Source organism: Sebastes umbrosus, chromosome 12 (assembly GCF_015220745.1).
Source record: "Sebastes umbrosus isolate fSebUmb1 chromosome 12, fSebUmb1.pri, whole genome shotgun sequence".
Taxonomy (NCBI): domain Eukaryota; kingdom Metazoa; phylum Chordata; class Actinopteri; order Perciformes; family Sebastidae; genus Sebastes; species Sebastes umbrosus.
This window is the reverse complement of record NC_051280.1, coordinates 5,128,301-5,141,388: the sequence shown is the minus strand read 5'-3', so window position 1 is coordinate 5,141,388 and position 13,088 is coordinate 5,128,301. Positions and strand designations below refer to the sequence as shown.

General features: G+C 41.4%; 1 protein-coding gene across 9 annotated transcripts in view; it reads right to left on the bottom strand.

The window, feature by feature from the left end:
* LOC119498245 (rho GTPase-activating protein 12-like) overlaps positions 1–13,088 on the bottom strand; it is an 86,604-nt gene that overhangs the window by 20,496 nt on the left and 53,020 nt on the right. For all 9 annotated transcript variants that reach the window (XM_037786917.1, XM_037786919.1, XM_037786918.1 and 6 more), the window contains exon 3: positions 1,179–1,448. In XM_037786917.1, coding sequence (XP_037642845.1) covers positions 1,179–1,448 — 270 coding nt within the window. The remainder of the gene's footprint in view (positions 1–1,178; positions 1,449–13,088) is intronic.

Genomic DNA, 13,088 nt, shown 5'->3' with positions numbered 1-13,088 from the left:
TATGTTGCGATTTTTAAGTATTGTGATTCTACAAGTATTGCGATTCGATATTCACTTTTTAACACTAGACCATGGGAAAAAGTTGAATCACAGAATTCTAGGGGCTTTTACTTTGGAAAATATCTAAATTAATACAGTAAAAAATGTTTGATTTTCAGCATGTATGTAGTCAGAGATGTCCTGAAGTCAAATATATCAGGATCATTGTCAGGCATTATTTATTAAATTTTTTCTAGCAACCAAAAAATCAAAGAATAAAGACATTTCCCTCACAGATTAGAGGGTTTTTTCTTTTTAATTTATAAGAGACATGTAATGTTTTATACTTCTGGTGAATATAATCCATCAATCTTACTTCCATAGATGTATTTTGTATATACGGTTCCCTTTGTTAACACCTTATTTTGAAAATCAGACAGTCCCACGTGTATACTTCCTCTAACTTCTCCAAGGTGGTCTCTAGCTCTCCCGTCAGCTCCGTTCTCTTTATCCATCCATGGTCAGCTCCATCGGGGCCGTTTGAATGCATTTAACAGAAATGTCAGTGTATGGGTGCTCTACAGTTGTAGCGTCGGCCCATTTGACCACGGAGATGAGAGTGACGGCCAGCTCGACCGCACGTTACCACAATACAATAAGGTTTCCTGTCCGTGACAGAGTTAGCATGCAGCTTTAGCCGTGATGTCTAGCTCTGCTTTTCCTGCAATGTGTGAAACCCAAAGTGATTCCATCCTTTACTGGATGTGTAGTGTTTACCACGCTGGATTTAACATGTGAGGGTGCAGGTCGTATCCACGCCAAAACCTTCGCCGTTTTCTACTTTTTCGTTTCGGCCGGCTGCGGTTTGTTTTGGTTGGCGGATACGGATACGGATATGACGTCACGTTACTCAGACTACAACAATAAAACAGTAACTTCCCTCTACCTCCACATAGACTCAGATGAAGCAAATATATCGATTCTGGCATTAAAAAATCTATTTCAAAAAGCAGTGAATCGATTTTTTTCCCACCCCTAGTGACCATTATTGATTTATTTGCCAAAGACTGACTTTAATAGCAACTGTCAATTGTTGATCTAGACTCTGAATGTAGTCCCTTGGCGTTCTTCATACAGATGAGAATAACGAGTATACGTATGTGTGGCTTTCAGCGAACCCTCTATATGTGTACACATACCTCGGAGCTCTCTCCTGTGCTGTTGCTCTCTCCTCTGGAGCTCCCGGTGCTGGCGTCCCTGGCTCGGGGCGGCTTCCATGTCCTCTCCTGGGTGGAGCGGTTGTAGTAGTAGTGCCTGCCACTCTGTTCCTTGTAGGTCTCCCAGTCGCCCAGCACGTGAAGCGGGGAGCCGGAGGGAAACGGGGGCAGGTTGGCCTGGGTGATCTTCAGTTCCTGGAGGTTGGTGTAGACGGGCGACTCGGGGCGACCGTGGCCTGACGAAGATCCCGTCTGATGGGGGGAAAAGAAAGAGAGGGAGAAGTGGAACTGTGAGTCATCTGGGAGTGGATTTAAGTCCGTTATATAATCAGGGAAAAGTTCCTCAACAGAGGGTGATGTAGAAATTCACAGCTTTCAGAGTGTAAATCAACAGCTGCACACGCAAGCTGGCAGACAGTTTAATCTAAAACACATTCAAACTGAGCACACATCAAACAGCCCCCCCAACCCCCCCACACTGTTAAAGCTGCAGTGGGAAGAAATGGAGCAAATATGATTAAAAAAAGTTATTATACCTCCGCTGCAACACAGTCGGGGGTAACTATTTTAAACTATTAACTATTTAATTTAGGACCTTCAAATTTGGTCTGATGGTTGACAGTGTGGTCTAGTTGTGCCTTTTGGGGGTCCCAGGGTGCACAAAATCTTTGAAATTTTTCCAAAAGGGCAAAACCTTTGGCCTTGCTTTAGTAGGGGTCAAGCAGTGAGCGGGGGGGATGTGAGCCATGCTCACTTTTGCCTTGTTTTCATAAAACAGTCACTGGTTAGTGACACGGTTAGTGCACGAGACTGGTAATCTGAAACAAATAATGTGCTTCTGTGTGCTCCGGTGCTCCTAACGGCATCTGCAAGATTTCACAGACCGGAGGAGAACAACCAGTCAGAGCTGATCTGGAGTCAGCCGTCTATGCCAGCTGTCAATTAGCTGTAAAATGAGAAATTTGTGACCCGGCAGCCATGTTGAGATCTGTTGAGAAAATACCAAGCACCGCCCACCAGCCGGAGCACAGCCAATAGGAACGCTCTCTCTCTGAAATGACCTGTGATTGGTCAAAGTCTCCCATCACGGGCTGGATTATTTAAAGTCTGAAAACAGAGCCATGAGGAGAAGCAGGAGTCTGGTTTTCTCTAAGAACACTTGAATTACAATAAGCTGAAAGGTTATTATGGAATTTTTGTCCAATGATGCCAAAAATATACTGCCTACTGCCACGTTAATGCCATGTTCCTACTGAGCTCCACATGAAGCCAATCACTTTATCTTTGCAGTGTTTGAGTTTTGATTGAGTGCCATTGGTGCATAAAGGAAATGGCTGAAATGTCAAAAAACAGTCTGTATTAAAGCTGACATAGCCATAGTTGACCACAGAGGAGCTGAGCATTGAATGAAGGGAGGGGAGGGGGGGGAGGAGGAGAGGGGAAGGAAGTGCTGTTATATAACTGAGCGTGGCAGTGACCAAAGTCAGGTAGAAATAAGGAAGTAAAACTAACTATCAAGATGCATTGGTAGGACCGTTTGTGCAGGCTCATCCCTACAGCTACATTAACTGTGAAAAACAGAATTCTTACATGAAGAACAAGAGTTCATATACAAAATGAGAAAATAATCTCCACAGTTCTCTTGATACTGATGATAGATAGGACTGCAAGTAATGATTGTGTTCACCAGTGCTTGAAGTGGGAAAAATAAGTGCCTGTACTCTTATTCCCATGTTGGTGTGTGTATCAGTCAGTATCAGCAATCTGTTGCGACTGATTCCTATTTATTCATTATTTCTTTCAGCATGTCATACTGTGTTGGTCATAATCAGATGTGGTTTTATTGCTATTATTATACCAGGGCTATGTATCTTCTATAGTAAGTCTATAATACTCCAATAATATTCCAGCTGTAACATTATAGGGTTAAAGTGGTGTGTTTAGTGTTAATAGTTAAAGTGCTTTCCTGTGTTATTTGTAGCCTATAGTCGGGTATCATTGAGGTTTTAGGAGCAGTGTCCCAGTCAGGATGCTCCTACATATTATACAGCAGGATAAAGAGACACATTATGAATTTCAAGATACTAGGAGAGATTGAGTTTGGGGCTCTTCCTACAAGAACATTTAAATTAAATTAAATTAAATTAAATTAAAGATTCAATTGAAAGGTTTTTGACTTAAGACTATGCAATTTTACATCATTTCTGACCATTATTATTACTAGTTAAATGATTATTTTATTATTCACATATATCACAGCCTTCGTCTGAACATTTCATTCTTCTTGAAATGTTTGCCCTAAAAGAGCAGATACAGAAAACTTTGAAATAAAGTTTCATTAATTATAACTGTTCGCAAATAAAAAAAAATAAAGCTAAAAAGACGAACAATTCACTAATTATTTTACCAAAAAGGACGTGAACATTGTATTGATTAATTGCAGCACCCTTGTTCTCACCATGCCTGTGCCATGTCGGATTATGAGGCGCGGCGCAAAAAAACGCTGGCGCTGCGCCGCATGATATGAATCTCCCAGAGAACCTGATATGGAGAGGGCAGAACAGAGTACCAGCAGCTTGTGAGAAGTGCCGGTGTGAAAGAAAAAGTCACGGTAAGGTACGGTAAGGAGTAAAATGAAGAAGTGCCGGTCTGCGTACCGGTGAGTATCGGCCCACTTGGAGCACTGGTTTTCACTGATGACTAAATCTGCCGAGTAATTTCTCGATATATCGATGAATCGTTTGGCCTATAAAAAGTTGGAAAATAACAGAAAAACGCACATCACAATTTCCTTAAGCCCAAGAAGATGTCTTCAAATGACTTTGTTTTGCCTAACACTCCATCAAAACCAAAAGATCTTCAATTTACTATAATAAAAGACATGAAAAAGCAACATATCATCATATTTGAGAAGCTGGATGGAACCATCAAATGTTTTGGCATTTTAGCTTGAAAAAGAATCAAGCAATTAACTGAGGAACTCAAAATAGTTGCCAATTTACTTTCTGTTAATTGACTCGACGGATCAATTAAATGATGAACTGAATGACTAAATATCATCTGTAATGATTGGCATAACCATTTTGATCAAATGAATGCTATCAGCATTAGGGGTGTAAGAAAATATTGATACAAATGAGTATCGTGATATTATGTTGTGCGATACAGTATCTACTCTCCAAAATACTATTGATTTTTAATTAACCTCTTAAAAATCAGCCACGGCTGGGCCCGCCGTCGTGGCTGCCGCTATTCCATGTTTCGAAGGTTGTAGCGGGCTCAGTTTTAAAGCTAGACTGAAGATACAGGCATCATATGAAACCTAAGGAATCCATTGGTACCAACCATGTCATACTAGTTTGTATACTACTAGCTTGCAGAAGGAGGATAAATAACGCTCCAAACTGATGCTAAATTTTGGCGAGGAAAACCAGGCATGGCCATTTTCAAAAGGCTCCTTGGGCTCCTTAACTATGTCTCAATTTGGAACAAAAATCATCATGTTTTTACTTTGAATCCTGGACTTTTCAGATGAAACGTTTAATCAGAAGAAGTCGTCTCTGCAGACTGATAAACTGATGCACACTGCACACATTTTCCTGTTTAACAGGATTGGAAACCTGACCAGCCACAAACCAAATGTTTTGATGTCATTACTGGTAAGATGAGAGAGTACACCGCAACTGTCCCTTAAACAGGTGACCAAATATTACTATAAATACCATGAGTTAAAGAGAGATGGTGAACATGGGTATGAATTACAACACTGTTGATTTAAAAGGTAGTTCTGTATCCAGTGGAACTACAACATTTCCACAGCTGTAGTAGAGCCAGCATGCTGCCTCTAATGACAGAGCATCCTTCTTCAAAACGCCTGACGTGTGACTGATCCAGTCAATGGGCTGCTTGTCATGATTATTTCATGCTGGCTTTACAAAGACGCTGCGTGGCTGCAGAGCGACAGGGCAGCGAGAGCCATAAATAATGCCAGTGCCCCGAGGCCTCCTTACACCGGCTCTGTGATGCCTTTTATTGCGCGGGGATCAATAGGGATGAAATATGCAGGAGCTGAGCAAACAGCTGGAGGTACCCACGAGAAATATTCAATGGACTAGAAGAAGACGTGTGCTGTTCAAATACAGTATCACAGCACGACCTATTAAAGGTGCAGAGTGCATATACTGTATTATACATAAAGTACATTATTTACCTTAGTTTCTTCTACCTGTAAAGACTTGAGAAGACAGCGTTTGACAGAAAGTCAGGGAAAAAACTTTCATTGCAAGTTCTACCATCAAGCCATTAAGCAAACCTAGATTTCCCAAAATAAAAAACTGCTTTTACCAGAAACGCTCTGCAATGCCATTGTGCAAAAGTGTAGACTGGGAAGCAAGTTGCAGCTGAAACGTTATGCTCAATAGACGAAAACATATCAAATATTACCTCTGGCGGGGAGCAACTAGTAAACACATCATCGTCTTCATGAATCGAGATTGCTCGATAAAAGCTTCTCCTCAAACGGATCATTGCCATCGTCCCCGCTTAATCTTTGGACTTGCATGCAGTGTTCGCTGGTGACACTGCTCTGTGGTCTTCCTGTACAATGCTGAGTGAGCATGTGATTTAGTGGATCTGTCAAAGGGGAAGTCCTGGTAGTCAATCGGCCGTTAAAAAAGTCCGTTATGTAGTATCCCACTTCAGTGGTGCCCACAAAACCACATTACCCTCCCAAAGCTGTTCTGAAATAAACTTCACTTTAGGGGTAGGAAGCTCCAAAAACTTTCCACTATAATGTTTAACTTCCCAGCAGAGCACTGTAGATCTACACAGGAAATATTTCACTTATTTACCTTTAAAGGGACTGTTTGTAAGAATCAGAAATTGCTTGTTAACAGCAACACCTGTGGCCGTTAAGTCAACGAAAGTCAGCGTCCTGTTGCTCGCGCTTGTGCTCGCTCTACAAAGACATGAACGAGCATCGCTCAAAACAGTGAGGAGACACACGTCAGCTAAAAGCACAATATCACAATATATTTCAGCTGCTTGGCAGTAATGTTAGCTGACCAGACGAAGGTCTCTCATGAATCACTGCTGATCCTAGTGTTGGCTTTTCCTGCTTCAGCCTCCCGACCGCGGCCGGAGGGAACAGGGGAGACACCGGAGTTTTGGTCGGAGACGATAACGTTTCTCTCTGAGGAGCCCCGTCACTTACACACGGGAAACCTCTGTTGATCTGGAGGAGCTGCAGCAGTTATTTCTGCACAAACGTCCACTGTACATTCACTAGATATTCTCAGAGCTAAACTAACGCTTCTGCAGTGTGGAGTGTGCGCGCATGCACGTGAGAGTGGAGCGAAAGAGTGAGAACGGCGCAGTATGTGATTGAAGGCAGGCAGAGGAGCAGAGTACAGCAGAGACTCCGGTCCTGGAGACCAAAGCTACGGTCTCCTCCGCGTCCTCCGACCGCGGCCAACACTGTTTAACAGACGGGCTTCACTAGATACAACCAAGAGGTTTTGGTGCTTCACTGTAGTTTGTGTTGGAGTCTGAGTCTGAACAGCGTAGCCACATGCGAGCGTGCATGGGACACTGACCAGCAATGATTTATACGTGTAAGAAGTTACAAACAGTCCCTTTAAAAAAAGTTTCAGATTTTTAAGCACCTGATGGTTTGGTGATGTGCCCAACTTTCCAGTCCCGACCAAAACTGTGCAGGACTCAGGAAGATAAGTTAACAGTAGTTAGTCTCGGCTACTCAGATGTACAGAAATATTATGCAATCTGCTCTCTTTCACCTGATAAACCAATTTCATTCAAGGGAGGAGAAGCTGAAGATGACACAGAAAGAAGGTTTTAGGTGGAGTATACAGCTGGGTGCAACTTAATAAAAGGAGAATATTATAGTTTTTTTGCAGTTAAATAAATGTCTGATATCTTAAAAATGGAAACTTAACAGCAATTTCAAGAAATAGCCGTATTGTCAGACTGAGGAAATGTTTATGTAATTGGTTTTGAAATGGTTTTATAGGCCACAAGGTTGTGGCACCCTCTCAGTATGAGCTCCATGTAAAGCCTGAGCATAAAACCCACTAAAACTGTAGTTAGGTCCTCCAATGACAGCAGCAATGCGGGCTATGTCAAATAACAGCACTCATTATGTAACTAAAGGCTGCACCGCCAGGTTGGCTCATTAAAAATGCACAGGGTGTCTTCTTGACTCCATTATAGCAGCGGCGTATTCCTGAGCAGCTGGTGCTGGACATCTGGCGTGAACAGACTCACCAGCCTAATCAATACTGAGCTCTAAAACCACTGAACCACAGCGGGACACTAAGAGGTTGACCTCTAACATCGAGGGAGCTGCTCTCTTTGAAAGCACACTGTGCTTTAGTCGAGGGGTACAAGTGTTATCGTGTACTTTAGAGTTGAGAAGTGGCAGGAGATACTTTGTGTCTTCAGGCTTTTGAAAGTGAAAGTAAAGGATCTTTTTCTGCCTTGGTAATGTTCGGTGGTTGAATAGACATGAAACCCTCCTGATTGATCTTCATGATCATCATTTTCAAAGACGTATTATGGGGTACATGCCTGTGTATCAATGTAAAAATCTAAAGAGACAAGTCAAATACAACTTTTAAAAGCTTCTCGGTAAAAACCATCAAACCTCTGAGCTGTAAATGATGTTGCCTGGGCTGCTGCCGTTGAGTTAAAGCTTAAAGGTGCTACATATGGGATTGGGAGCATATCTATTGCCGAGTGGCTCGCAACTAACAGCATTCATTCTCTGCTCGGGTAGACATTACTCCTCTACATCTTTACATAGCAAACAATTGTTTGCTGCTATATTAACGCTCTGGATATTGAATTTAGCACCTTTAAGATTACTCTTCATAAATGTCTGACACCATCAGCAGCTTCAATCAGTTCACTTTCAGGTTCAATGTGAAATGAATTCAGCAACCATGGAGTGGCATTTTGGCATTTCTGAGTTAAATGACAAACAGGATAGAGCTGAAGGACAATTGAGCGGCAACTACTTTGATAATGGATTAATTGTTGAAGTCATTTATCAAACAAAGAGGTGAAACATTCTCTGGTTTAAGCTTCTCAGAAGTGAAGATTTGCTCCTTTTCTGGTTGTAATATCATTACAAACTAATTATCTTTGGGTTTGTGCTGTTGGTCGAACAACTCATTTAAATAAAGCACTGGGGGATTGTGAGAGGCATTTCTCACGCTTTTCTGGCATTTTATGGAGAAGACGACTTGATTAATTTGTTGAAGATCTCAAATTGAATTGTTATGGCCGATTACAATACTGACCAGTCAGCCTCATACACAACAGACGTCAACTGCCACCACAACTAGGGATGCACTGATACCGATACCGGATCAGATATCGGGCTAATACTGACTCAAATAGCTGTATGGGATATCGGTGACAATGGGGCCGATCTATTCAATTCAATTCTATGTTTATATACTCTATAAATTATATACCGGAATTTGAAGTCCTGTTTAAGTTTTGACTAATTTGTTGCTGCATTAAAAAGTTTACACTTGAACTGTAATTACTCTTAATTTTGAAGATCTTTTACCAAGTTGCTAGTGCACGATTTATTATTTAAGATAAAAAAATCAGTAAATTTATATATGTATTTATTCATTGCATTTTGTTTTACAAAGTTAGGAAAGCAATGTTTAAGTCCAGCCTGATGTTTCCTTACACATAACAGAATGATCCCAGTCCCTTAAACACAGTAAGGCCTACGGTTCATTAATGAAACACATGGTATCAGATCGGTACTCGCTATTGGCCGATACCCAAAGCCCAGGCATCGCTATCGGTATCGGGACAGAAGAAGGTGGATCGGTGCATCCCTAGCCACAACACCTAGAGTACAGTCTGCAGTAAGAAGCACAGAGGCTGAACTACAGCAGCAAATCAACCGTTCTGATTGCAGCTCCGCACACTCCTAATTTCCTATTTCAGGCCAGAGCAGGAGTTAATGAGGAGAGAAAATAGGAGGGAACGGAGAGTGACACTGCCGGTTCCAGATAGGAGACCTGCATAGTCTTATCTGTGCTGCCTGCAGCTCTGCAGTGGAATACTAATCAACTGGTCCAGTGTTCTTCAGCCGGAGATAAACCACATCGGAGCCAGAGAGAGGAAGAGATGGGGAGAAGACTGAGGCTTCAGGCACTGAATGCATCACAGCTAATATTAGATGGAAATGGCTGCAGATGCTTTGGCATCACATAGTTTATATTTAGACTAGTCTGGTGTGAGATTCAGAACACTGTGTTCATTTCATGCAAAGCCGTTGTCCCGTTTCACATCAAGGTGGAGTAAAATTGTTAGGTGGCAAGCTGGGCAAAGCAAAGCTGGGTCACGGTTTGTTTCAGATGTGGTTCCAGTGGATCTGTTGGTGGTGTTGGGTCATTTGGTTCAACTTGTTGTCTTCAGATTCACACCCGGAGTTAAAGCTCGGGTAGGCAGTTTTCTGGAATAGGCAAAAAGATGCCAGAATTTGAAAATACAGCCCTCCTGCAGCTCTCATCTCTCAGTCGTAAGTACCTCCAGCCAGACGAGCATGAGCATGAGCATGAGCATGAGCATGAGCATGTGCATGTGCATGTGCATGTGCAACGGAAAGCTTGGGATCCAACTTGAGGCTGATTCAATCACAACATTTTTTATATTTATTGTCAGCCTCTTTTTTAAAGGTGCTATTGATAACATTGATAACACTCAGACACTAGATGTTCCATTCTCCCTCCCCTGTTCCATTGCATTTACTTCACAACAAGTCATTGCCAGACACTCACCATCAGTCTCAGGAATTTATCTGATTTTTTCCACATTAACTGACGACCCAGAGATACCACATGATACCAATGTCGTTTTACTACTGGCTCACAAGCCTTGTTAGAAGTGGGAACCAGACGTCAGATATCTTCCACAGACATGAACAAAACATTCAATTTGAATTTTTTTCAGGAAAAGCCATACTTTTATTCGGCACCTTTCTAAAGGCTCTGTGGATGTATTATTATTTTTTAAAAAATGTTGTCTACATAAAAATGTTATCATTAAGACCTTTAAACTCTTCTTGATAGATCAGTGTAAAACAGCCAATAGGAACACTCTCTCTCTGAAATGACCTGTGATTGGCCAAAGTCTCCTCTCACGAGCTAGTTTTTCTAAAGGAGGAGCAGAAGTCTAGTTTTCTCTCAGACCACTTGAATACTTACAATATGCTGAGAGGTTATTATAGAATCTTTGCCCAAAGACGCAAACAAAAAAAAACTGCCTACCCCAGCTTTAAAACACAAAAAGATACTCGTATTGCAATGAAGAGAGACAGAGAAAAGCAGCAAATCTCTTTACTTTGGAGCAGCAAATGTTTTGTAGTTTTGCTCTGAAAACAAAATGACTTATATGGGTTGGTTGATAAACGAATTGATTTATTAACTGATCATTTTGGCACTACCCTAGAAAAAGAGTTAATGATCGTATTATGTATTATCATGTTTAGGACTAAAAGCTGATTAGTTGTGTAGACTAGCTCAAAATCAAAAACTGTCATGGCCATTTTCAAAGGGGTCCCTTGACCTCTGACCTCCAGATATGTGAATGTAAATGGGTTCTCTGGGTACCCACGAGTCTCCCCTTTACAGACATGCCCACTTTATGATAATCACATGCAGTTTGGGGCAAGTCATAGTCAAGTCAGCACACTGACACACTGACAGCTGTTGTTGCCTGTTGGGCTGCAGTTTGCCATGTTATGATTTGAGCATATTTTTTATACTAAACGCCATACCTGTGAGGGTTGGCATTTGGCATTGTTAATTGATTTCCAATAATAAATATATACATTAAAGCAGCATAAAGCAGCATATTTGTCCACTCCCATGTTGATAAGAGTATTAAATACCTGAAAAATCTCCCTTTAAGCTACATTTTGAACAGATAAAAAACAAGAGATAAATTTGCAATTAATCGCGATTCAATTTTTTAAACTAATGACAGCCCTATTATATATTCCACACTTCGCACCCAACGTGTTTAAGCTGTCTAGCCTTCTTCAGCTGACACCAAACTAATGAAATCATCCAAATCTAAACAGACAGTTAGCTTAAAAACACTGTGTTTTCTAGGGTCTAGAAACATGAGAGAAGAGTCACAGTTGACTAGAAGTGCAGGCATCGGTGTCCTTTAGGTGGCGAGCAACAACAAAGTTTGTGAAGTCTTAAAAGGGAATTGCCAGTGACAGAGGAGGAGGAGGAGGAGGAGGAGGATGAGGAGGATGAGGAGGAGGATGAGGAGGAGGTGGAGCTCCACATGTTCACCTCCTCTCTGTTTGACACAGATGAACCTGCTCTGCTGCATACCTGCAGGGAGCTGGGCCATGCAAACACAAAACATACACACAAACATACACACACACTTCGATGCCAACCAATCAGTGTGCGGGTTAGACTGAAGTACAAACGTGCGAGTTTGCACATGTACAACATGCCCATAAAAACAAACAAAGAGAACACCTACCTCTTTTCTACTTCCTCGTCCATTCACTTATTAGTTTCACTGGTGCAAAGTGCCACAGCAGTGTTTTACTGCTTTACACGTTACTGGGAGGCTACCAAGTGACTTGTTGCATAACATGAGTAGGAAATGTTTCTTAATATTTCCCTCTTTGGCAACACCCTTACTATTTCTCTCTACACTTTTTCTTTCACATGTGGGACACAGGTATCATCTCAAAATTTGACTGCCAAGGAAAGCCATCATAATTTTGCAAACTCTCCGAGATACTTTTAGCATGGTGGACAACAAGAAACAGCAATATTTACCACAGCAAGAATCCCAAATATCTAACTTAATCTATATTTGGGCAAAAGGTTTAATTTAGTCCAACATTTAAGACTCATACTGTAACAAATATGCATTCAAAGTTTTTCATTTTGAGTGAATTTAACTTTCTTTTGTCAGAAATTAAACTACAAAAACTAAATTTGGTGCCTTGCTTTTGTCACTTTCTTTAAAGTCATGATCATTTCATTTCAGTATCAGATAAAGTCTTGGATGAAAGCAGTTACTGGCATAATAGGTGCTACAAAATGAGCAGTGAAACCAGTCAGGAGAGTGTGACGTAGCCTGTTCGAAACTGGAAGATAGGAGGTTGTATTAAAGAGGAGTTGTGCACATGGAAAATGGCCGGGCTATTTTTCCAGATAAGATTACATCACAGATACTAATAACACATTCACAATGCCTCTATGGCTTAACCAATCAGCTGTATGATGGCTATTTTATAGACCTGTATTTCCTACTTAAGGTCTAAAGGTCTTATACATGTCGTGGAGGGGAGGGGGGGGGGGGTATTGAGTACGTAAGAGAGGGGGTAAAAGTTGCAGAAGAAAGTAAATGTTCAGTATACAAAGAATTAACCAGGAGCACAAAAAGATCAAACGTTGCTATCCTCAAGAGACCCTGAAGAAACTCAAGCTTAGAAAATACACGTCCATTATGGTGTCCCGTTCAGTCTGGTCTGAGGTAACCTCACGCAATCTGACTGAAATGAATAATAGGGAAGAAAAGCAAACCACACACAAACACACTGCCAGTCAACACAAAAAGGCCTTGAAACACTGGCACCACCCAAAGCAATTACACAACTCCAGAGCAACGCAGGGAAAACCCAGTGAACAGCCTGAGGTGAGTTTGAGCCCTGAGTGACCTCATCAAGCTCAGAGTCAGGAAGCAGTGACCTCAGGACACTTCACAGCGAGCTATATCCAGATTGAAACTAACTAACACACATTACACTTCCCTGTGTCTGTTTTGGGACGATATCTGTTATGTTCACACATTCCTTTAAATAGAAAA